Source organism: Haliotis rubra, unplaced genomic scaffold (assembly GCF_003918875.1).
Source record: "Haliotis rubra isolate DU_JTF1 unplaced genomic scaffold, ASM391887v1 Scf193, whole genome shotgun sequence".
NCBI lineage: Eukaryota > Metazoa > Mollusca > Gastropoda > Lepetellida > Haliotidae > Haliotis > Haliotis rubra.
In genome coordinates this window covers 1,477,094-1,503,813 of record NW_025765925.1, presented here as the reverse complement: position 1 = coordinate 1,503,813, position 26,720 = coordinate 1,477,094, and the positions used below count along the sequence as shown (strand labels likewise).

Sequence of the window (26,720 nt, the reverse complement as noted above, 5' to 3'; positions counted from 1 at the left end):
TATAATTTAAGAAAATGCGATTTCAAATGCCACAAATCATGAAACTAATCTTCGTGGACTGTCTATGACGTCACAAATATGTGCGGAGTAATACGTTACGTCACAAGCCCGGTGACATAATTTTCTCATGATCACTCAGCGGTCATCTAGTTCCCAGTAAGCTTTTATGCTAAGGCACGTATTGTTGTCAACAAACGTTTGAAAAAATTACAACAAACTCACGTGGAACTTCAGAAACATTCAATTAACCTTTTGAACAACCAAATACGCATTAATGTTAGCGTGACATTGTGCACCGTTCTCTCGCTAACACTGACAGTCGGTAGGGGAACTGATGTTGGTATCTTCGTAAGCCTATGGATTTCTATGTTCGCTTTGTAATCTACTCCATCCATCAAAACAAGGCATGAATTTTCTGGGATCACAGCACTGACAGTACCATAACCACGGCCATTAATCCGGACACGACCCTTGACGCGATGTTTGTTTACACTGTGAAAGTAGTCCCTGAAATTTGCAGATGACCTTTCTAATTTGCATCGATATCCGTATATGACCCCAACGGATACGGAAAATATCCGTTGGCTTTATCCTGCCGAGAACGGTATCCATTGTATGATAAAAAGAAAGTATCAAAATATCAGGTTTATTTATTTTTTCTTCAAAATTATCAACAGTACACAACTATATAATTTAAATCTTAACATTTTTACATCTTAACATTTTTACACAGTATGTACAAAATTAACTTCACTGTTAACATAATCGTGCAGTACTCACAAAACATGGTGAACATTCACCAACACAAATAACAGCCGATCCCACAAACCTTTGTGCAGTTTTCATTTGTCAACTACAAAATAATCTGTACACACAGGCGCCTAGCTGTCACCCAGGATAGCTATGGCAGCCTGAGAGTTTTCAACCAATGAAAACAGAGCACAAAGAAGTCTTGGAAAAGGTCTTGTAACAATGGAATGGTTTTTGCATCGCCTTGGCAACCAGAATCACAGATACAGGAGACAGGTGTAAAGAATACATTGCAATAACGAAATAATAAACAGTTCCTGAACATATCATGTCGCTCTCTTTAAACCGATTCTTCAACAGTTGCATATCTAACGAATAGTTCTATACACCAACATCTGTACCATCAACATAAGGATAACAAAGATTCTCCAGAGCTCTAGGAAAATGATAAAAATTATTCTCTACATATTGGACACCACTGTGTCTGTTCATTCATACACTTAGACAATTTACATATTGCCTAAAATTAGTTAAATTTACAAACAGACTGAAAAATCGATTAATTTATTTGACAGCTTGACTTAAGCAGTTCAAAAAGACTTAAGCAATCACAATACACTATTTATGCTAGGCTTTGAAGCCACAAAATAAAAATATATAAGACATTGGCCTTTTTTTCAATTCGGAATCAAATTGTTTAGAAGTTGATATGATATAAATAAAAACGGAAATAATTATAAAATTACTGAGATATCAAAGTGTTTTGAAAATTGTCCAAGTGAAAAATTCAATCATTACACATTGACTGTATACGTCCAAAGGACAGGTGCTCGGGTTTTACTATGGATTGGATTAACGTGTTAAATGTTTACTGTTATAAACCGTTATCTACTGTTGCTCGTTGATTGATGAGAAGGGAACCATCTACGGGATCAGTTAGAAGGGCTTTAGGCCTATATTGTCCTGTGTGGTATTACATTGTTTTGTAACGAATCTATACGAGATGTTGGCAATGAAATAAACGTACAGTGACAAGACGAAGCATGACGTAAGTAGGATTAACTTGATTACGGTAATACAAATCTGTATACAATGCACCATAGGTTGATAGAAACATGTCAATAAAATATAAATGGAATTGATCGATAAATGCCGATTGCAATGAATATTCGTACCCTCACTGTAGAAATAGCTGAGCAGATGAAATTTGCTCTTGAATATAAACCAGATTCACGACTCATTGAGCAAATGCACAAATTTCATGGGAGACGAACACTAACAAAATATATTGCTAATTTAAATAGATTCAACCCCCCATACAGCTAGTATCAACTGTAGAAACAAAATCAAAACATGTTTGAAAACGAAAGTATATGTAATGTACTTTTCAGTACAAATATCAATGACCTACTTTTGTTTTTCGAAATGTCAATGTTGAATTATTCATGCTAGTGTTATCAATATCCCTGTAATCACATAGCGCATCCATAGCCTGAATACACTGTATCTGTGTGGACTCGATCTAGGACAGTTGGTGAGACTAGGGTTCATCCAAGTTCCATAAAAACAATGTCTGAAAATAATTACTCAAACAAGTGACACGCTTTTGTTTACCTAATCTTTGATTTATCATATCCACGCATTTATTGATAAGATGATTATCAAAATGGTTATCATTGTCTAAGCATTATATGTTTTCAGTTTAAACATCATCCTGCCCGAATCGGATCTTGATAGCATGACATGATCATTTAGGATCAACTGGCATTCGTTTCAAAACAGAAAACTGAGTAAAGTAAATTGCGTTCAAGGGACAAAACTCGTACGAGACTAAATACGATAGATTGCACGTCGGGTATAAAGAATATACAGTCAAACATTTCTAAAGAGAAATAAAAGTGCAACGTTGAGACAGGAGACATGAGAAAGTATCGTCCTATTTTGTGGTTGTAATTTCAAACAACATTTACCGATTATTAACTGATCAGATAATGGAATTATGTTCAATACAAATATCACACATCAATTGCCAATGTTGGTAGTTCCAGGCGCGTTATCCGAATTGCAATAATACGTATAATTTAACCACGTTTGCATATCACAGAATTATTATCCTCGAGACACTAAAACATAAATTACCTGATTTATCTGACTGGATTGTGAAGGTAAATTACAGAATGTTTCATTTCTGAACAAGGTGCAATAGATTAAACTTCTTTTTGTAGGTAACGGTTATGAATGCACGCGTGATGGTCCTCTTGGACACTTAAAGTACACAGACACGTGTATGTACGTAACTGAGTTGCGTTTAAGTCTTAATCATATATAGCACTGATAGCATAATCCAATTATGCTTAACTGAACTTAGTACACGTGTCCATAATTTTGTAAATTAAAATATTAACTGAAAATCTACATGGTCTCTCTGTGATCGTATGATTTTAGATACTTGGTTCACGGATTTGGCTTTCTAAATATCGAAGACATATGCTAAGTCGACAGGTTATGCTTAAATTATGCTTTAAGTTTAGAATTCAAGGAGCTTGTTCCCCCGTTCCTTAGAACTGTAAGCCAACGAGTTACTTCTCCTTTAATACAAGTCCATTTGTGAGTTTTTCTTGTTAAGGTGCGTTGAATCCGTAAACCAAGTATAAACCCTCGCCTTTTGACAACCCACAAATACAACTCTCAGTCCATGTGTTTGGTCCTTCATAACTCTTCCAAGTAACAAACCCCGACTTGCACATCCATGTCTTCCGTGTGTACACACGTCATCGAAACGTGAGCATGACGTCAAACACGTATCTCTCAACGTCACTTCCGCATTACTGTCACAAAAACATGGCGTCCATCGACCTCGACTTTCCGTGTATCCGTCTCATGGCAGTGTTCCTCTTCATCTGTCGAGGAGAGCGGACTTGTGTCTCAACCCTTGGGTCTTGGTTTTCCTTGAAAGAATTCTGGCGACTCGTCTCGCGTTCGCCATACTTTTCCTTTGCTTCGCGGATTTGAGTTAACCACGTAGACTGCAAACAAAAATACACATAATAAAACCTTTGTAAACAGAAGGCCGGAGCTACAAGGTAAAAAGAACACATTTGAGAAGTGCATTTTACTAAACATTTACAGATGTTATCAAAATATTACTAGGCTTTAACCAGTATAATACTGCACTACTGCAAACGTAAGTCTCCGATCATACATAGGATACCAGTATCAAATATATCGTAATTGCCAAACCTAAAACCATTTGTTTGTTTCATTTCCAGCCACCATGAAACACAGGTTGAAATGTTCTTTGGCCGGGCCGTTTATACCTATTGCGTGGAGTTACCCCCTCATTACACCCTATCCGTGGTTTAACGAATAGAACCTCTTCTTTGAGAGCTGACGGTCATTGTTTCGATCCACGGCCGGGCACGTAATATTAAAAGACGTTAAAGAGGGTACTTGTTGTTATGCAGGCGCGCGGCATAACGGGATAAGACAAGACGGTTCGGCACGGAGTCAGTTTACAATGTCTGAGTGTGGCATATTGATAAGGAACAGCAGAATGGAATCTCTGAAGACGCACTATAAAATCAACATTTGTCCAGACAAGAAGACACACACAGCACACAAAACACTTGTCATCGTATCCCAATTGCGTAGATCGATGCTCATGATGTTGATCACTGAATTGTTTGGTCCAGTACGTGCGGCGTTAAACAAAAAACAACACAGCACTCACATACACAAGATGGTCGCCACATATTACAATAAACTCGAACTTAAACCACACTTCACGTCACCTCACCATACAGATTGACCTACTTTCACACATAACGCTAATCGTGGCTAATTGGGCAGAGTCCTCATTTTTTGCACATTAAGGAGTCATTGACTTCATTACCGGTCTCATCAGACATATGGTTACATCCTTCAACAACACATCCAACATTTCTTCATTCTGGCAAATCTTCGAATAACTCTCACCAATACTCTATGAGCAAAAATCCTGATATTACGTCAAATGTTAGACTTGTTTGGGGGACTGGCAGTCAGGGAATACTTTTTTTATCAGAAAAAAACATGCTTCTGGCACGTGTCTAAATCATTAACACCGACTGTCAAATCATAATCACGTTAGGCAGCAGCGAAAGAAAAGCTTGAGGTAGTATTTTTACCAGTTGGCACGAGATAAGTACAATTGCATTGACGAAATGGTCATACAGCTCGCATGACAAAGAGAATACCACAGTTAGTAGCATGGCAACCTTTGGCGTTCTTTTCAAACTGCAGAGACGTGAAGGTTGATAACGACTTCACCAACAGCCTTCAGTCCCGAGTCGGGAAGATGTTCCCACTCATAGCACCAGAATTTTTATATCCTGTCTCTTTTGTCAGTAATGGTCATAACATATGTCGCTACGGGAGCGTAGAGCGTCAGTCATCTATACACCGGCGTGAAACCGACGTTCGTTGCTCCGTCGGGGGGATATAACAACTTTAATTTCACTCTACTGATCATACACATGTTATGCAACAACTCATGAACATTACGTGAATCGTTTTTCCTTCGACAACGAGTATATTTTAGCATGAAGAAACTTGAGATTTAAGTTACATCTACAGTCGTCTAATCAGAATATGTGAAAAAGGCATTTGCGGTAGGCGATTTATCTCGACTGTCGTTGAAGTCTGTGAAAGCTTTTGTGTTTAAGGTTTCAGAGAAATAGGAATGGTTTTATCTTGTGATCGGTTTATCGTTATTTTGAAATCGATTGCATGCGTTTAGATGGCACGTTGACATTAAATGTTGTGTATTGTATTCCGATTGTGTCAGGCCTTTCTTCTGTGTGGAGATAAATCAGTGTTATTTCTGTCACCAGCAGTTACCTACCTTAGATGATTCACAGGAGGCTTGTAATGTGTAGACACCGATGATTTGTTGGAAGCGGCTGAACTGAACCAGCACGAAAATATTCTTCAAACCGCAGGCTGAAAAAAACAATAGTTGAAGGTTGAAATTGTGTGAGTGAGTGAGACTGGTTGAACTAGAATTAGAACCAAGGGTCAACTTAAGTTATCCGTTGAGCGCTATTTGACGAACCTCTTGGGATGAAGGGCTGCTTATTCATTACAGGGTAGGGTGAGTGAGTTTGGTTTTACGCCGCTTTTAGCAATATTCCAGCAATATCACGGCGGGGGACACCAGCAAGGCGCTTCACACATTGTACCCATGTGGGGAATCGAACCTGGGTCTCCGTAGTGTAGTAATATGCATTTTTTACAGCAGAAGAAGTGACTGAGTGAGTTTAGTTTTAGGTCGCACTCAGCAATACTCCAGCTATATGGCAGCGGTCTGTAAGTAATCGAGTCTTGACCAGACAAACCAGTGATCAACAGCATGAGCATCGATCTACGCAATTCGGAACCGATGACATGTGTCAACCAAGCCAGCGAGTCTGACCACCCGATCCCGTTAGTCGCCTTTTACGACAAGCATGGGTTACTGAAGATCAATTCTAACCCGGACCTTCACGGGTGGCAGAAGAAGTAGTAGTAGTAACAGTAGTGCTCAGTGGTATTAACAGTAGTTGTTATTGTTGTAGAATAACTATTAGTAGGCTTAATTGTATTATTATTAGCTGCTGAGGTAAAAGTATCAGTTTTGTAGTCCTGGTGATGGAAGAAGAAGAAGAAACCCACCAGCAGCATCAACGGAAGTGACGTCATGAATATTGAATCTGTCTAAGGCGATTGGTTGTCTGTACACTGTGTATGTGCATCTGTCTGTTTGGCCGCTAGATGGAGTCTTGGTGTTGACCTCATTCACTGACTGTTTCTGAAATGTAAGAAAAATGTCAGCCACTGACAGTTGTATTCACGCAACGTTCTCCAAATGTTCCAAAGTACCCGGAACATGAACGATCAACAATGAAAGAGATCCCGCGCAAACACAGCCCAGTCTTCTCAGATACGTATAGTATATCCAGGAGTCATCTTCCCTCCTGGATTATCTACTTTGAAACTTCTTTCATTCCCTTTGGCAAAGGTTAATCCCCTGTAACTGTATCCCATTCCCTCATAACACAATCTGCGTTAGTTTCAATCTAATGACATTTCATGTTGTTGTCTACAAGAAATGTGTGCCTCCATCATCAACTTATTAGACCTATATTACTTGAACCAAAGGTGTCCGTTTACTCGATGAGAGTGACTGAAATAGCCCAGGTCACTGTGACATATTGGGATTGTAATTTGCAGAACTCAGTCAGCTCATACCGTGACATCTGTAACAGCCCTGGTTCCAAATCATTTTGTTGTTTCATCCACCCTTTACGAAACCACTTTAAGTTGCGATATGTTCTTGTTGTGTCTAAAATTTCAAATATCACGTTTTGATCACGAACTGATCTATTTATGTGATTACTTTTTTAAAATTCAACATTTGAAACGTTAAAAAGCTCTTTGATGTGATTTACAACGGAAGTAGATATCAACGGAGCAAAAACAATTATCACATCACGTAGTTAGGTTACAAATGACGACTGCGTTAAGAACGCATGCATTCACCACATGGAACTTATATAAAACTTTTAAAGTACATATATATATGTTGTTAGAGTACAGAGGCAGACTCAAGGTATATCAGTGTACAACGTATGGATTCTCAGCTCCCTTAGGAGGATGCAACACACATCCCGCGGCGGGACTCCCTGTACATGAAGTACGTGTATAAACCAACCATAGTGATTATTAATTAACGCCTAATTAGTGATTGATATTATGAACATGACAAGGCCCTGTCGGGTACGATGAAGAGCAAATATTCCAAGTTGAATATTTGTCTCCACTTAACTTAGTGATGAAAAGGGTTAGAATATTATAGTCTGTTTGCAGTGAAAACCTACCGATGAATTTCACTTCAAACAAAAACGTAAATCAAATAATGTGAAATAAAGATTGCGAATCCTCAAAATTTTACCTTGTCAAATGAACATTTAAATCTGAGAATTTTATTCGTCTTGGGATAAAAGTTGTTTAACAAACGATCATAGTTTCTATTAGATTTGTATTACAAGTTGGTATGCTCATTAAATGAAACCCCGAGAACAAGAAGTTTGGTCTAAGTTAACGCTCATCACGTACCGCACGTGCATTTGTTTTACTGTTCCAACTACAGCGTTTACTCCCTTGTAATACACACCAATAATAGCGATTTGAAACTATGATCGTTTGTTAAACAACTTTTATCCCAAGATGAATAAAATTCTGAGTTTAAAATGTTCAATTGGCATGGCAAAATTATGAGGATTCGCAATCTTAATTTCACTTTATTTGATTTACATTTTTGTTTAAAGTGAGATTTATCGGTACGTTTTCACTGCAAACAGACTATATGCTCACGAGATAAACGTGACTCCGATATACAGTACAGGTTACAAAAGGACGTACTGTCGGCAATGTTTTCCCGACACTAGCAATCACGTTAAGTGAACAGAGGACAAAAACACACTTTCCATAAAGATAAGAAATATCTGCTCAAAGCTTTGTTTAAAGTACAATCTATTCCATATATTAAGCTTGTGTCATTCTTATCACTAAAACCCATCAAATAATGACGCTATGAGGTCTGGCTTATCACATCGATGACATCCTTCACAAACACATGACAAGCCAAGTCAAGTGTTCACCTGAACTAACATGGGTATGACATACCTAACTGCATCGGACATACTTTTGATCACTGATGAGTTACATATGGAACTTTTCTCCACACGTCTTCCATATGACATTCTGACAGCTTTAAGACGGTTTGAATGTTGTAACCCTGATGAAACAACCTTTGAGCATGCGTCGTGTGGTGTGGCGCCGTACATGAATTCAACACAGCAGGCTCGTAATTCCGACTCTCATTACTGTACACGACTATTTACCTGTGACCCCATATCACACAAAGCAAACACTGGTAATGTGGATCTGTGGATTTCCTGCTAAATAAACAGGACTGACCAAATTGCTTCCAGATTAGCTTCAGATGAGGAGATTGACTAGGCGTGCACTATCACTTAAAACACTCCCGGTGGTGTACAGTACAGCTTATTGTAACCCGATTGTGTCAGGTCTGTTTATAAATCGACCTTTAAAGCAGGCTAATGCTATGGTAGTTTTCTATTCTTAAAAAAATCCCATACAGCACCATAAACAAATACACCTATGACCCGGAGCCATCACATTTTTGCTTGTGTTTTCATTAATCTTAACCTGTGGCCATTGACCGAAGTTGTTTTAGTCTTCGTGCTGGATTTGCTTTCCGTTATGTCTACTAGATGATTACAATTTGTACTGACATAAATACATAGACATATAAGACACATTATACTGATTGCACCGTACACGGCGTCCTACCAAAGCAAAGAAAATCATATTTATTAACCCCGACATTACCTTCTAATGGAAATAAGAATTTTATTCAAGAATCGTCATGAACTGCTGAGTATATTCAACGATCTGCTCCATAACGAGGGTCAAGTCTCTGCTCTACAAGGGATGAGAGGCCTATTGGATTCTCTCCCGTGAAGCCTTCCGTCCGTGACACTAATCACTGAGGACTTAAAGAACACCCTTGTCTCATTCCGAGCGTATTTCACAGCAAGACGGAGTAAACCAGTCTCGCTGAGGTACTAATCAGATAAATGCAAGCGATGTGTATTTGTAAATTCCTTTGACAGTAATGTGAAATTTATATCCCCGTGAGTCATGTCAAATAATGTATAAGACTTTCCCTTTACGAGTTGGTGGGTTTGGTGGTCTAAGGCGAATATTCCACACTGACATAACCCAGTCAAGAACAGGCTAATACATTTCTCGCTGACAAGTCAAGACGTCATGTTAAAAGTATTTTGATTCGTGAATAATAAACAGTGGGCATATAAACCAATGACTGGATATTCACCTATTATAGTCGCTTTCATTTATCTATATCCTTTTCAAATGAATTTATTAATACTTTGTTTTACTAATTATAATTTCAAAGGTATGAGGATATAATTACATATATTTACCTTTCTTGGCGTTTTCTTCATCTTTGTTATCAGCAAAATGTCATCAAAAACGAATATATGCACCTCTACAGACTTGGTCGTTTCTGAAAATAAGGTAAATGAGAGAATAAATTGTAATGTATCATTCCACACGACCACTCCACATATCGCATGAAACATTGTCTGAAGCAATTTATAATTTAGATAAATGCTACACATTTTTGGAACTTAAAAATATTTAGATGTTTTACTTACACTGAACTTTTCACTTACTTTTTGTGATTATGTAAGTAGCAGGAGTTACCGATTTTCGCGAACACCTGGTGTTATTACTCATTTGCAATTCACATAAGTTTCAGGTCTATTTTGCCCTTTACACCAAATGGAACCCGTTTCCGATGACAGCCGATACTGGATAATCACCTGTACTGACGTTGTATATTTCTATGATAACCACGATCGCGATTAGTAGTGAGTGAATCTCAGTTATGTAGTATGGTGTCAACTTCATTTGGGTTGTCATCTCAAAGTGATGCTGTTCTTAAACGTTTAACACTTTCTTACAAAACTTTTAACATCACAAAACAGAATCAATATTGGTTCAACCGTTCATAGCATTATCACAGGCCAAACTCTCACTTGGACAACTGGGAACTGGGCCCACTTGCCTCCTTTATGAACCAATTATTAGGAATTATAGCAAGGGATTACCTACCGATCAGAGCCAGCTGGCCTTCATACATGAGTTGCCTCTTCGTACATGCGAGGAGTTTCTCACACGGCTGCTTGCCCAGCGTAGCCTTTAAGCACTGAAACAATCAATCAAATGTTAAAGACAAATGTGTGTATTGATAATTTCTTAGTGGTATGCACATCGTATGATTTGTAATTCACTCCCTTCGAAAGTCGGTGCTTCCGGCTTGGTTAGCACTGACTTTGTGTGAGTGTATTTAGGATTTAACGGAAAAAGGAACTCTTGTTAAATTTGACTATGTCTGTTTAACAGTTTGTTAAAAGTAAATGTGAATGGGTAAATTTTGTTAGATTGGGAAATATATAGAACGGCGAATTAACAGTGAGAGGTGTAGTTTATTACAATTTGCATAAAAGTATGATTACAATGTATTCAAAATAGTAATAACCAACCAAAGAATACACGTCTTTTTCACATCAATGATAACATACAAGTGAATTCAAAACATGCTAGGTTTATCTCATATTTATCTCATAATGGGTTTTAACAGTCACTTGACGTTATAATTCCCATAGAAATACTACAGATTTGCAAAGAATCACTAATACCTTGCAGGCAACACGGTTCTTATTCTACAAGCTGTTAAACAAAACCCCGTTAGTTTGAATGTTAAACAATCCAAAAGGTCATGCTTGTCAACAACCGATACTTAAGAATGCGATACAAGGGACATCATCTTTGTGAACATAACCAACAAACAACATACAACCGTTTCAAGTTGCTTGCTCCGGAAAAAGGTTCTTGATATATTATCAACAAGCTTATTTTCAAACACCACAGGCAATAAACTTTCAGCTTTTCGTTGATCATTATGCATCCTCCATATGTATAAATCCCATGCGGCGACAGAGTTTAACGCGGAAGATGCAGAAACAACATATCATAACAACCTTTGCATCAGATGGTGGTGTATGTAAGCAGTGCATGCAGGCACTGGAGTGTTTGTACACCGGTGTCTGTCGTTTTTCATCATCAGTGATGGGGGACTCATAATAGGAGCTTTATGGTACACAATGTTACATCGTTTTTAATGTTGACACATGCTTATGGTGGCACAAGAAACTGGAGCTGAGTGAATAGTACGGCCGCGTTGAACAGTATTTCTGTCTTAACACGATCTGTCAGCCAGGTGTTGGAGGAAAATCAATCTTCCATTTTAAACATTTTGTTGAAAATACAATGTACGCTCAATGTGCTGACAAACTTAGAACAAGGGTTTGGTTTGGTTTGTTGCTTTGTGCCGCACTCGGCAATATTCCAGCTATGTGGAGTCTGTAAATAATCGAATCTGGACCAGACAATCCAGTGATCAACAGCATGAGCATAAATCTACGCAATTGGGATGCGATGACATGTGTCAACCAAGTCATTGAGCCTGACCACCCGATCCCGTTAGTCAGCTTTTACGCCAAGCATGGGTTACTGAAGATCAATTCTAACCCGGACCTTCACGGGGAGACAAGCATGGGTTACTGAAGATCAATTCTAACCCGGACCTTCACGGGGAGACAAGCATGGGCTACTGAAGACCAATTCTAACCCGGACCTTCACGGGGAGACAAGCATGGGTTACTGAAGACCAATTCTAACCCGGACCTTCACGGGTAGACAAGCATGGGCTACTGAAGACCAATTCTAACCCGGACCTTCACGGGTAGACAAGCATGGGTTACTGAAGACCAATTCTAACCCGGATATTCACGGGTTTAGAACAAGGGACCGACCGGCATTCAGTCCAACGATCAAATGTTTGAAGCATATACAAGGGACGCAACTCTGAACAGCGAAGAGCGGCGCTGAAGATGACATGGCATCGCGTGTCCCCACTTTGTGTAATGATTAATATGTCTCGTTCACAGATATGTCTCAGTATACAATTTTCCGTAACGTATGGCTTTAGAAACGTGAGACAGTATTAAACACTTGCTGATTTAATGATATCATGTTCTCTGTTCACCGTGTGTAATAGTGCATGGCGATAAAACCATGTTCGATTTGCACTGAAATCGCGATCTTTTCAGCCATAAGAAGTCTCATTTATTCTGTCTCGACAGTCTTGTTATAAGTCTTCGGGAGGTTCTACGATCCGAGTTTAGGAAATAGTCTACTCGGCAGCGTGAAACACCACTGTAAATATTTTACGTTTGGGAAGCTACGGGTCTTTCAAATTCGTTGGTTTTAGTGTAGCTATAAATCTTTCTAAATTGAGGCAGACAGGCCATTCTTGGTGTGGTCAGGATAACTCCATCCCACATTACCATAATTGTGGCCATCCCCATAACGGCAAACTGATGATGACTTTGTGAATAGGAACCGATCCTCCGGTTTATTTGTGACCAAATTACCTCTCTCTGCCCCTTCCATGACGCCTTGAGGAATTGGACCGCCAGCGTCACGTTCGTTAACAGAATTACAAGATCCTCTGCGGCAAGGGTCAATATCTCACCGGGTCTAACCGTGCGTGGACAATGGCCAGACATACTCATGTCACTTACTGGACATACCCTAAAGGATCTGTATTCATGAGCCAGAACAGTTCCCCTAGGAAGTGTGCTCCGATCATAGAAACGCAGGGGACTACATGACAAGGCGGAAGAAGTTCCCTCACACGGTACTTTGCCCGGAGGTCCAGATTAATACACATGAACCGAGACTACTGGGGAGGCCGTTATGCCAAAAGATTGTTTATGTCTTATTTTCGTCAATGTCGTTATATTATTCCGCAGGATAATAGAGTTTAGTTCATTTAGAACGTTCGTAAATAGAATATTCATGAAATTAGTGGGGTGAGATTTTATAGGTACCGACGAAATTACCCCTCGCGTATATAAACATATGATATCATATTTGTTATGAACAATATGTTTCTGCTCAGGTCGTTTCATTAGATTACTGTGCGTATAGAAATAACGCGTAAATGCCGTAAAAGGTAACATACATTCTGTAAAACATTTTACAACTGCGTGGTAGAAACTGAAAACGAACTGAAAAACACATGCATCTTGTGGCTGTGTGTACAGATAGTCATCACAGATCAGGCCAATCTGTAAATCTGATATTTAATTTACACGCAGTCTCAGTTTGCAATCCTCCCGAATGGGTTAATAACAACACTCATATGCGTAGGTTACATTGAGATGGGTATGACAATCTAATTAGGGCTGTAACCTGAAGTCGTATATGGAACTACAACAATGTTATGAGACGTGTGTCGGGAGTTTATAACCTTTACAAATACCAAATACTGCTGACAATGCATTAATCACATTGTACGCCTACTTCTTATCACACAGATAAAAGTCGAGGGGTTGTGTGGCGGAGATAATGTAGTGCAGGTATCCGAATCTCACCATCACCCTACCAATCACACCAACCATATCCTGGACATAAAGGCGGGTTCATCAGTCCATGGCTATGACTGACTGACTGGGTATGGTTTTACGCCGTTTTTAGTAATATTCCAGCAATATCACGGCCGTGGACACCAGAAATAGGTTTCACAAATTGTACCCATGTGGGGAATCGAACCCGAATCGAATCGAACTTTTTCAGTAAAATATGTTCATTTCAGACACTAGTTGTTAGTCTAGTGCTCCATGACTACCTCTAATTGTATGGTAAATATGAAACGTCAGTGAAAGTGTCAAAACTGAATCCCACCTGGACGGACAGTGTCCGTATTAAATGCTGCTGGCTAACATTATCCACCTGTTCTCTGTTCTGGAGAAGCATATACAACACACATGAATGATGACAGCTTGTTGGTGGACTTACCTCTGGTATGTAGACCCTGGGGTCAAGGTCGGTCACAGCAGGCCACACCACCAGCTGCTGAATCTCCTGGACACGTTCATAGTTCCTCACCCACTTCATCTTGTCCTCCAGCTGTTCTGTAACCCAGAAACATCTCGTCAGTTATCGTGTCAGACACATTGTCACGGGAACTAATGTTTATCACCGACAGGACAGTTCACGCGTTGGAAATACCGTCACCCTCAAAGTGCAAGGGTGTGTGAGTTTTGTATGTGATTGCGGTTTCACCAAAGTGTTTAACCTCTGATGCTCGCACTGCATCACTTCGTGGGGATCTTCCCCCATACCGACTTCACGCGTAGTGTTAGAAAGGAAACACTGCTAAACTATACTTCCCATAAATAACGTAATCGGCAAACACGTGGACACTCATCAACCTAATTCTGGCGAGAGAGGGATGCTTTAGGTAGCTATTGCAACAGTTAATTATTTTGACAAAGAACCTCCACAACTATCCACGGCAGTGGATACACAAAGGTCACCTGTATATCCAAAACGAATACTAGTAATAGCCATTTGCGCAGTAAATCGGGGTTTTGATATTTTGCTAGTTGTCTTATTTCAGTCACGACTTCATGAGTTAATTTATTCTCTGAAAGATGGGGTAAATCAACCTTTTGTCACAACTACCGTTTCTCCACACATCAGGATTGCCCACCAATTCTGCTTTAAATTTATAACATTTAAACCACCCGTGAAGATCCGGGTTAGAATTTGTCTTCAATGCTTGTAAGAGGCAACTAACGGTATCAGGTGGTCAGGCTCGCTGACTTGGTTGTCACATCGTATCCAACTGCATAGATCGATGATCATGCGGTTTATCACTGGATCGTCTGGTCCGGACTCGATTATTTACAGACCGCCGCCATATTGCTGAGCGCGGTGTAAACAACAAACAAACAACTATTTCATACACATGTAAAACAACTTGGGTTAAATAAATGAAATGCGTTCTTTGTTATTAATGAATACCAGCGGATCCCTCCGATCATTAAATAGCCGATTCCCTCTAATTTTCAAAGTCATCATCTTCACAATTGGGTTGTTCTAAAGTTTGTTTTTTGATTTCACCCAGCGAGCGAGTTTGAAATCAGAGGATCTCTGTGCTAGATTGCATTGCTTTTTGCAACCTGAGTTGATTTATGACTGGTAACTGAAGCTCGCCAACCATCAGTTATAATGCAAAATCAGCTTCACTCCAGCCGCATTGTCACATACTTTTTCTAAGGGGCATACATCCTAAGTTCAACTGTTCTGAATGATACTCCTGCTGGCGTGTTTACGTCATTGCGTCCCTCTCATTTATCAACACGGTAATGAAGCCAATTTGTAAACGACGAGAGGTTTTTGAGTAATATGTTATCCGCTATAGCAGTTGTGTTTTGGGGGTTTTCACGACAAACACAGACACACATTTGACCACCAGCCAAACATTCATTCACGCTATCACCCCACAATCAAGAACCTGTCAGGAAGTACGTCGGTCGTATATTGGTTATAATTATGTCTCCTCGATCTGGATTGAACAGTTCCAAATGACATGTCCTAAATACGGATTATTACACGCCCGGATTAGCAGATGTTCGTATTAAAAAGTATTGTTCCTTGCTAATGCACAAGTTTTCAAAGTCTTCCAGATTGCCCGGTATCCAGGTAGACGGTGTCCGGATTAACGAGAGGCCTTGGTTGAGAGGAAGACTCCCATGGACGCGGGTAAAAACTGATTCCCACTTATCAATGCTGGTAGTAGGACTGACAATAATAGCCCGGGTGTTCAGATTTAGTGATTTGGTTGATGGCCTTCCATTGTTCCCTGATTAGTGCTCACGATATCAATCACTGGTTTGTGCAATCCATACTGAACTGATGATAGGGTGCTGTCATATATTTGAAATATTGGTGCAAGAGGCGTTAAACAACATACACGTATAAACTCGGACACACATACACACAGACAGACACACACACACACACACACATCGAGAGTTCCAACACAATACCGACTCACACCTAACACAAAAACACAGTTATTGTTAATGAGCTCGTATAACAGCTTCAGGGCTTGCTCTGCTCGTTCAAGCATCTCTTAAATTCACACTGCGCTAAATAGCATTGTCAATTAAATAACTGCATTTGGTTCTGGGTTTTTGGTGAAGTTGGTGGTAGCAGCTGAGTTGTCAGTCGAACCAGACCTGTCATGTTTTTTTCTCAAGTAGAATGGAATACTCTGTTCGGGAAATGTGACAACCAATTATGTGAACATGAGTGGTTTTCAGTTTTGGAAGAAGTGCAAAAAAGTAGACATGTTATATTCTGTTGCAAACTTATCCCTGCATCGATGCTGAATAGCTGCATGTACCTTTAACTGAATAAAACTGTCTGGACTAAATCGTATTCCATTGGACAGTGGTCAAGATGACTCTAAAGTTCATATTGGCCTTGCACTGAGAAAGTGATCAAGTGATTGGTTTGTACGGATCTATTTTAGTTCAACCACGTGTATTGTTAGTTTCATGTGGGAGCCAAGTCTAACGTGAGCGAGTTTGTATATCGCATCAATACTACGAGGAGTCTGTTGAATACCTATATATCAGGTATAACACGGGGTGGCAGCGTGTTGTTTAAGACGAGTGAGTGAGTGCGTGAGTGCGTGAGTGAGTGAGTGGGTTTTGACACGGCTTTAAGCGAAACTGACACAGACCGAGATGCAGACTATCATTGCGAACCCATGAGAACAGTGTTGTGTTGATGGTCCAATGAAAGACTTTGTTTTAAATCTGTACAACAGTGCATTATCAATTAATAATGATAATTAGTCCTTTTATATTACGCTAAATCCGCACCGACAGTATGCTCATAGTGCAGATACCCCAAGCTGCCTGCGAAGCGCTAGGTTGTATATAGTCACGACTTGTCCCACCGGGTACCCATTTTCTGCTGGGTGAACAGAGGCAATTCTGAACAAACTCACTTGCCTAAGGTTAGTCCAAGAAACTCTCAGGATTCAACCGTGGTCAAAAATGTCGGTATCACACTCTGGGTTTTACAACTAATAATGTAAAGTCCAAGGAAAACAGTCTCGACTTTTCACAGACACTACTGAGCCGCCTGAAAGGTTGGGAAAAAATATGATTGTGAAGACCACAGGTGTTTGCGAGAAGATTAAGCATCAGAAATCCCTTCAGTGACAATTAGCATAAAAAGGAATGTATTTGTTTCAATCTGTAAATCCAATTGAAGGACCTCCTGACAATATTGCTGTGTTATTGCTTAAAGGTCATGACAATACTCACTCACTGTCTCAGACTACACAACCTGTTTTAATTTATTTCAACTTACTTAATGAGTTTTCCATCTTCTCAAGTGATTCAGTCACCTGCTGCTTCTCGAGTTCGTCTGCCGTGTACTTCCGGATGTTATTGAGCAGAAGCGGAAGTTTGGTGCAGTGCTGCATGGGAGCTACAAGAAGGTCAGAGAGCTGGAGACGGTTGCAGCGTGCGTCTTGCTGACCCCACTGTAACACAGAATAGTCACTGTTAGGTCATGTCGTGCAATCTGGTAACAAATAGTGCCACGGCTCTGTAGCTCACCTTTGTCAGAGTGAAATGTAACAAACCCAGTCATAGCATAAGCTGCTGTCAGCGGTGATGCTCGAGTATATTAACATCAATTCAAAAGAAGACGTTTGATGCTCAGAGGTCATCATCAGAGGAATATCTAGCCTACATGTGCGCTAAACGTCATTACGGTATTTATAATATGATGATAATGATGGTAAAAGAAACTGTGTTACGGATAATGCTAAGACTGAACACCACGCCGTACGGGCAAGCACACACTGGACATTATTACCCCGGATAACCCTAGCTGCTTGTGAGGCGATTTAAGGTTAATGTCATATGACTTATCCCACCGAGTACCCATTTTCTGCTTGGTGAATAGAGGCACTTTTGAACAAACTCATTTGCCTAAGGGAAGACCACTGATGTTTCGTTATTGGGCAGGACTGAAGTTCCAGAAATTCTCACGAATCAAGCTGCCAAACACGGTCACCCATCCAAAGACGCGCCCAACGTCAGTTAACGTCACTGATTTGTGACTTGGTCTCTATGCACAAGACAACACACCACCACGGATTTGAGCCTGATACTCTTTCAAATTTGTTTTGTTCTTGTGTGTAGAATGACCAAAGCGTCCATTCAAATTCTAAATGATAATTTCAATGGCACAATGATTAATATACACATTTCTTACCTAGCTCATTAATCGTAACTGGACGATATATGAATATTAAATAGGAACATGATTAATAATAGAGCATGCAAATTTATGGATAACAACGTTTTGCTTATTTATTCAGTAGTTATCCAAAAAGGTGTATACTTTATTATTGACTCACCTACTTCTAGAATGCCGATCAAACAATTAGGAACATGATTGATTGACAGGCCACTACATGCGTTCACTTGACTTTAGCCAGGTGAGCTACAGGGTGAGTCACATGAGTCTGATGCAGAAACATTAATGTTCTTGTTTTCCTGTTATAAATGTCAGGTAGAACAATCTTCAGATAACATCCCATGGTTGGATGCTTTTGTCATTACAGTTCCATGAATTGAAAGGTCATGAAATATCAGTCGTCTATCCCATTATGTCCTTTTTCATAATTAAAAGAGATCATCAAGATCGTAACATAACTTTGGTAATTTTGAACTTCATGGAAGCAGCTTTCTACTGAAAACATGGAAGCGTAGTACGCCATTTTACGACGCTCTTTGAGGATTCCTGGTAGTTAAAGTCTCAATGCAGACGTTGCTGCCAGTAGAAGTCGAATTAGTGGATTGGATGGTCAGCCTCGGTTACTTAGTTGATTGTATGTCATCGTCACCTATGGCATGAGACAGTAGAATATCAGTCGCTAGTTAGTCTTACCCAGAATCCATTATTTACGGGATGAAATATGAAGGTTAAATGAAAGAGAATATCAGGAAATCCTGAAGAATTGGTTACCTTTTCAAATTCAGCAAACTCAGCATTTTGCCGTAGTTTCTCCAGGTATGATAATGCATTTGTGTAGTTGAGACAATATGTGTGATAGACGGCGCCGTCTTTGGAGTGAGCAGAAAACTGTAAGAAAAAACATTACATTGAATATTAAACACATCTCCTCTAACAGTGCATTTACACTTGCATCCCAAAACACCAAAGATGAATCAACACCTGAGTCAATTAAAACCAAAGGCAGCTCCATTGGTAGATGTCAATAGTTAGAATAATATGCACATAAGAATGAAGTACACCGTTTAACTACTATTCCTCGTTTCTAATAAAGTCCGATAAATACCAAGGAATTAACATGCAAATAATTGAAGTACACCGTTCCCATGACTCGTCTTGTGAATTTGTCTTGTACTCATGTTTATATATTAGATTGATAGATAATCCTTTGTTCCCCCCATAAAAGGAGTATTTCACATGTGACCAACGATTCTATAGACGCACTGAGCAAGCAGAGCGAAATGCTTGAATGAAAGGTTCAAAGAGTTCCGCATCAAAACATCAGTTGGGAAAACATCTTCATTTAATATTCATTTATATCCCGATGTGTTAATGTAATATAAAAATAATGTGTCACGTTCGTCCAGAATAAATCGACGAGAGAATTATGCTAATAGTGTGTTAAAATCAAGCTGAGAATCCTGTGGGATACAAAGGTACTAACAAGCTGACTTGGGTCGATAACAAAAAGGTTATATAAATATTTATATATAAATTTTTAGAGACACCTTACATTTGTTCCCAATCGTCATATGGTTGTAATATTGGCAATATGCTGGGTATTTGTGTTACATGTAATAATACTTTTTTAAGAAATATGGTTTTGTTTGAAAGCAGGGGGCTGTGGTTTCTCCCACGAGCATGCAGCGAAAAGTATTTTTTCAACAAATAATTGAATTCTCTCACACACACCCCTGCCGTTCCCCACAAACACAAGCATCGATTCCTGAAGGTGCACGAGAATCGCCTCGCATAAACAAAATATTTGCCGCCATTAACAGATGACACCGACTCGATAATGCAACCCAGAGAAGCGTTGGAGGCAGCTCATATGTAGCATCCGCAAATTAAACTCATCTTCATACATTTCCATACATGATCACATAAACCGACGACTTGCCAGCAATCTCAAGGCTACAGTCTGTACACTAATGATCATCAAACAACTTGGTTTCCTACAAAACCCTGACAGATCAATAGACAGAGATACAGATCGATATTTCTTTCTTTCATGTGTGATTTTTAAGTGGCAGTTAATTTAATTCAGATTTGGAACCAAGCGTGAGGCGACACCATAAGCGTCTGAACTCGATGGTCCGAACTTCTACACCGGAGAAGAAAGACGCAAAAGCTGTATTTATGGATGAAATCGATACCAAATACGATTCAAAAACCTCCCGGATACTGTATCAGTGACCAGATGAAGATTAATTACATCGGATGTGACGGGGTGACGGTCAGTGTCGACACCTCGGGGCTACATGGCCTGTGATCATTGCTTATACTCAGAGGACGGCGGTCATTCGTCCTGACCGTGACTCCGCGGTAATAGGGCTTATTCCCGGACCATGTCAGGAGGGGGTCAACACAGAAGGATTGATTGACCTCATCAATCACTACTTCAGGGTTTATCTAAGGACCGTACTTTGGGATAGAGGTGCGACTGTAATATCTACACGCGTTGGGATATTTCTAGTGTACAGCTATCATAACTGGAGTTTCATCTGGTTTTGAAGTGGTTGAATATTTATATGTTTACTTTGTACTGTAAGTTTGCTTTTTATTTCTTGTTGTTTGCTGTTGAACGCCACAAGCAGCAATATTCCAGCTATGTAACCGTGATCTGTATATAATCGAATCTGGACCAGACAATCCAGTGACTGATTCCATGTGCAAATTAGTGCAACGGAGACATCAATGATATGAATAAAATAATTCAGCAAGTCTGACAACCTGATTCCGTTTCCGTCTCTTACGACAAGCATGAATGATAGCAGACAAAGTCTAACCCTATCCTCGCAGTGAGTGAGTGAGTATAATTTTACGCCGCTTTTGGCAATATTCCAGCAAGATCACGACGGGGGGACACCAGAAATGGGTTTAAGACATTGTGCCCATGGAGGAATCGAACCCGGGTCTTCGGCGTGACGATCGAACACTTTAACCACTAGGCTACCCCACCTCTTCTCACGCATGAGGGTATTAAAACCTATAAGCATTTACCTGATTGGAAATATATGGACATTGAGACTGGAAGTGCAGACCCAATGTCCTCCCGTACGACACTTGAATCAATATATCCTAAAGATTACATTCAGGGTGCATTTGTCTGAGGAATGATGTGCATGTACGAAGTAGGTGACATCACGTTAGTTTCAAAACACACGCTTTTACAAAACCATATAAACCCATAGCCAGTTTAGCGAAGAAAAGTGCCCTACCTAATCGGCTAGATTTGCAACATAGCGCACATTTATGAGAAAATCGGTCACGTGAAAGACCATCGAGCAATGTTCCCAGATAACTACACCATATATTGAGCTGGAAATAGTGGGCAAATAAAAATGTAATTGTGAAAGGGAGGTTATAAATGGGGGTTTAAGAGCTGGCTAAAGATTGATTAAGTAAACCGAGTTCCGTCCTGAGCAGAACTGATCCAAGTATTCATCAGTCTTGCTACAGTCACTTCTAAGCTACCAAATCGTGTGCAAATGGGCTCTGGAAACACGACCAAATATTGACGGTTGGACCCAATTTGATGGCCTTTAGGTCCCCACTCAACGAACTGCTGCCATGCGCCCAAACCATGCCTCATTAATTACAGATTGGCAGCTTGAGGACAAGTTTTTGCAGAACAGAACCATTTTTACGTATTTGCATTGGTAAGCGACATGTCTTTGGAAGTATTCAATGCTCGATAAGGCCTTTACGTTCAGTAAACCCAACCAATGAGATTGCACTCGGAGATTTGGTCTGTCTGCCATTTTTATCAGTTCAGAATATTGAGGCTCAGACCAAGAAACCGATAAAACAATTCCTATTGACATGTATTAGCTGTTTTCAAACCATTCTTTCTGGAACGCCAATGTCATGAGCTCACCCTTCCCGTGGCGTTTCCACTAAGTGTATTCATTGAAAATAAAGAAAGTGTATAATTTCGACAGCTAGGACTTGACTCATAAAATGCTTCATTATTTCGGAAGACAATACCCAGTTTCCTCCATCTTTGCATTCCAGATTTCACTGTTGTCAATATCTTGACGAAGCTATTGGTGGTTTCAGATCAGAAACGTATTACAATGCATTTAAATGCACGTTTTAGTTGCACTTCAGAGTAAGCCCTTTGTGACGGTATCAATATTGCAGCACTTTTAGAAGAGATAAGGTAAACGTGAAACATTCAGATAGCATTTGGCAGGCAGGACAGAATAACAACCTCCTGGCGAGGCTCGTGCTCAGCGAGAAAAACGACGCTGAGATGGCTCGTAAACCGTGTGGAAACTTGCTTTCAGTACAACGATGTGGTTGATATGTCCGGTTTTGGTCGTGGCAAATATTCATTCATTTCTGAAACGTTTGTTTTATTCCTTTTAGACTCTGAACGGGTTCGTTCGTCAACCAATACAAACAAGCAAGTGAGTGAGTTTTACGCCTTCTTTAGCAATACTCCAATATCACGAAGGGGGGACACCAGAAATGGGCTTCACATGGGTAACCATGTGGGGAATCGAACCCGGGTCTTTGGAGTGACTAACGAACGCTGTAACAACCTGAGTGAGTAAGTATGGTTTTACGCCGCTTTAGCAATATTCCAGCAATAGCACGGCGGGGGACACCAGAAATGGGCTTCACACATTGTACCCATGTGGGGAATCGAACCCGGGTCTTTGGCGTGACGAGCGAAGGCTTTAACCACTAGGCTACCCCAACGCTCCCATAACAAGAGTGAGTGAGTGAGTGAGTTGAGTTTTACGCCACACTCAGCAATATTCCAGCTATGTGTCGGCGGTCTGAAATAATCGAGTCTGGACTAGACAATCCAGTGATCAACAACATGAGCATCGATCTGCGCAATTGGGAATCGATGACACGTGTCAACCAAGTCAGCGAGCCTGACCACCCGATCATGCACCATCACTTGCCTGACGGGTATACAATTACAAAACTGCCAGATGTTAAATGTTACCAATCCATTGTACCGGGTACCCACTCATTGCTAGGGGAACAGATAATCATAGTAGAGATGTCTGTACTCACTCTTTGGAACGCTTTGATGAGGACCTTTGTACGGCCGAACTCCGTGCAGCTCATATCCTTAAGCAGCGCGGAAAGGAAATCTTTGCAGAATGTGTAACTCACCTGCAAAGTCATAGATACCATGTAAAACATCGTGTTAGAAAACAAATGGGCATTATTGCACAGAAAATGGACTGATTAAACCGCGTGTAACCACCGTATTCTACGTACAGGTGACTTCGACTGCGTAAATATGACATGAAGAGAGGCAAGGATTAATGTGGTTTCATCACAAATACTAGCGTGTCTCATTTGAAGGTACACTCGGCTCCAATCGGATTATTCCGCTACCTTCAGAACACCTCGGGGACACATGACGTAATGATATTGCATGCATTCACTGTAAACCACGTGTTTCCTCTGCATATAGTTCTATGACAACACCCTGTTCTGAAGACTGTTTTTCAACAGACTCGAGGCTTGATTCAATTTGAAGAATAAAGCAAACGGGGACAATTTGAACACCTATTTGTCTGAAGGCTGAAATCAGTTCGTAATGGTCCCGTGCACGATACTAGTCCCAATGGATTCCTGTTAGTGTTGGGTGGGTAGAGCCGATGTGGAGTGCTTATGATTGGTTTGTCGTTTAACGCAGCACTCAGCAATATTCCAGCTGTGTGTCGGCGGTCTGAAATAATCGAGTCTGGACCAGACAATTCAGTGATGAACAACATGAGCATCGATCTACTTAATTGGGATACGATGACATGTGTCAACCAAGTCAGTGAGCATGACCACCCAATCCCGTTATTCGCCTCTTACGACAAGCATGGGTTACTGAAGATCAATCTAACCCGGGTCTTCACGGGTAGACAAGCATGGGTTGTTGAAGGCCACTTATTACCCGGATAGGGCTGGTGGTTATACGTACATAGCAGAGTTCGTCAAGGTTGCCGAAGATGTCTTGAGGCTCGGCGAACATCAGGAACCCCTCCACTTGTAACTTCTTCAGTGGCTCCATGAAACACTGGAACGGAGATTATCCTTTCACATCGATATTTATCCATAAGGATTCCTTGACAAAAACTCTACACTGTATGACAATTGATGACTTTCCTTTTATTTCGAACAGTATACCAGCAACTTCAGCTATTTGTGTCTACGTTTTACAAACGTCGCGTGACAATCGAGCACACTTTGTCTACAAATACTTCAAAGGGAGTCACACGAATCGTGCTCAAAAGCTCTTTAATCAGGTTTAAAACATTCAAAACCGTAGTAAAGTTTTCAAAATGTTTCATGTGACGCATCATCAACAAAATACATCAATACAACATCGACTTTTTACTGAATCTGCAGGTTTTTTGGATATCTTGGGCTGGGATTCTTTTTCTTAAACAAACTATTGTCAAGAATCACCGAAAAATATTAAACATTCGGATTTAACCGGTATATCTCACACAGCTGACATTGTGGTGATGCTCCGATGGCTTACTTTCACTTACATGAGTAATGCTTCTTTAGCTTACTTTCACTTACATGAGTAATGAATCTTTAGCTTACTTTCACTTACATGTGTAATGCTTCTTTAGATTACTTTCACTTACATGAGTAACGCTTCTTTAGCTTACTTTCACTTTCACATGTGTAATGCTCTGTTTGCTTACTTTCACTCACTTACATGGTAATGCTTCTTGTTTGCTTACTTTCACTTACATGTGTAATGCTTCTTTAGATTACTTTCACTTACATGAGTAATGCTTCTTTAGCTTACTTTCACTTACATGTGTAATGCTCTGTTTGCTTACTTTCACTTACATGAGTAATGCTTCTTTAGCTTACTTTCACTTACATGAGTAATGCTTCTTTAGCTTACTTTCACTTACATGAGTAACGCTTCTTTAGCTTACTTTCACTTACATGTGTAATGCTCTGTTTGTCTACTTTCACTTACATGTGTAATGCTCTGTTTGTCTACTTTCACTTACACGTGTAATGTTCTGTTTGCCTACTTTCACTTACACGTGTAATGCTCTGTTTGCCTACTTTCACTTACACGTGTAATGCTCCTTAGGCCTACTTTCACTTACACGTGTAATGCTCTGTTTGCCTACTTTCACTTACACGTGTAATGCTCCTCTGGCCTACTTTCACTTACATGTTTTAGTACCATGAGATGATCAATGAGGAAGACGCACTCGCTCTTGAAGAGTTCCCACACCGCCTCTCGCCGCTTCCGCTCAGTCTCAGACAAGCTGGTGCATTCCTGCTGCTTGTCAGAACTCGCGATCAAGTCGGACCAGTGTAAGTTCTGAAAAAATACATTGAATTTATTGTTTTGTACAGAATATACTGCAAGAGACACATGCACACGTGCATGCACACAGACACCACCTGCTTCTGCTACTACGCGCATAAAATATTTGAAATAACATGTTTGTGAAAATATTAATCTTATTACGTTCTGTGATCAGCTTATATGGCGCGATCCATTTCAAGGTCAATCCGCTTATAGGGTGAGCAAGGACGTTGGTAATGCCATTATGTTTTAAAGTAATGTAATGAAGTTACTGCTTGCAGCAAGCTAAGCATCAAAATCAGAAAATCTGGTACAAAATCCTAGTTATCGGAACCTGTAACCACTATGGCGTGCAACAATTTGTAATAAATTGTTGAGTAATAGACCTCTGGAACGCCCTCCTATAACACCTGTCACCCCCACTGACAGCACCACCACCCCACCCCCACCCACCATGATCCACACATCTCGCCATATTCTTCACAGATTGCGAAATATTTTGTATTATTTTTAATTTATTGTCCTACTAATCCACACAGAATCATTGACACACAGGTGATGAAGCTAGAAATAACACTCGTGTACCTCGCCACCAGGATCCTCTGATCACGGATTCGAATTCAAACTTACTTTCTCAAGTGATAAAAGTCAACGAAGGACGGACAACGAATGAGTCCTGAGGACGACACTCACACAAACATTATGATACATGTCACGGATAAATGATTTTATTGTTGTAACATCTGACAAACATTTTACCTTTATCTGATATAACTTGAGA

The 26,720-nt window shown here is 40.1% G+C and overlaps 1 protein-coding gene across 7 annotated transcripts in view; it reads right to left on the bottom strand.

Annotated features, from left to right (window-relative positions):
* Positions 1 to 632: 632 nt before the first annotated feature.
* Positions 633 to 26,720, bottom strand: part of LOC124274678 — a 200,115-nt gene continuing 174,027 nt past the window's right edge. For all 7 annotated transcript variants that reach the window (XM_046710046.1, XM_046710041.1, XM_046710045.1 and 4 more), the window contains exons 10-20: positions 25,799 to 25,951; positions 24,572 to 24,667; positions 23,662 to 23,763; positions 19,357 to 19,473; positions 17,686 to 17,860; positions 14,308 to 14,423; positions 10,495 to 10,588; positions 9,801 to 9,883; positions 6,442 to 6,577; positions 5,633 to 5,730; positions 633 to 3,776 (exon numbers count right to left, since the gene is read on the bottom strand). In XM_046710046.1, the coding sequence (XP_046566002.1) occupies positions 3,582 to 3,776; positions 5,633 to 5,730; positions 6,442 to 6,577; positions 9,801 to 9,883; positions 10,495 to 10,588; positions 14,308 to 14,423; positions 17,686 to 17,860; positions 19,357 to 19,473; positions 23,662 to 23,763; positions 24,572 to 24,667; positions 25,799 to 25,951 (1,365 nt within the window). In that variant the 3' untranslated portion in view covers positions 633 to 3,581. The remainder of the gene's footprint in view (positions 3,777 to 5,632; positions 5,731 to 6,441; positions 6,578 to 9,800; positions 9,884 to 10,494; positions 10,589 to 14,307; positions 14,424 to 17,685; positions 17,861 to 19,356; positions 19,474 to 23,661; positions 23,764 to 24,571; positions 24,668 to 25,798; positions 25,952 to 26,720) is intronic.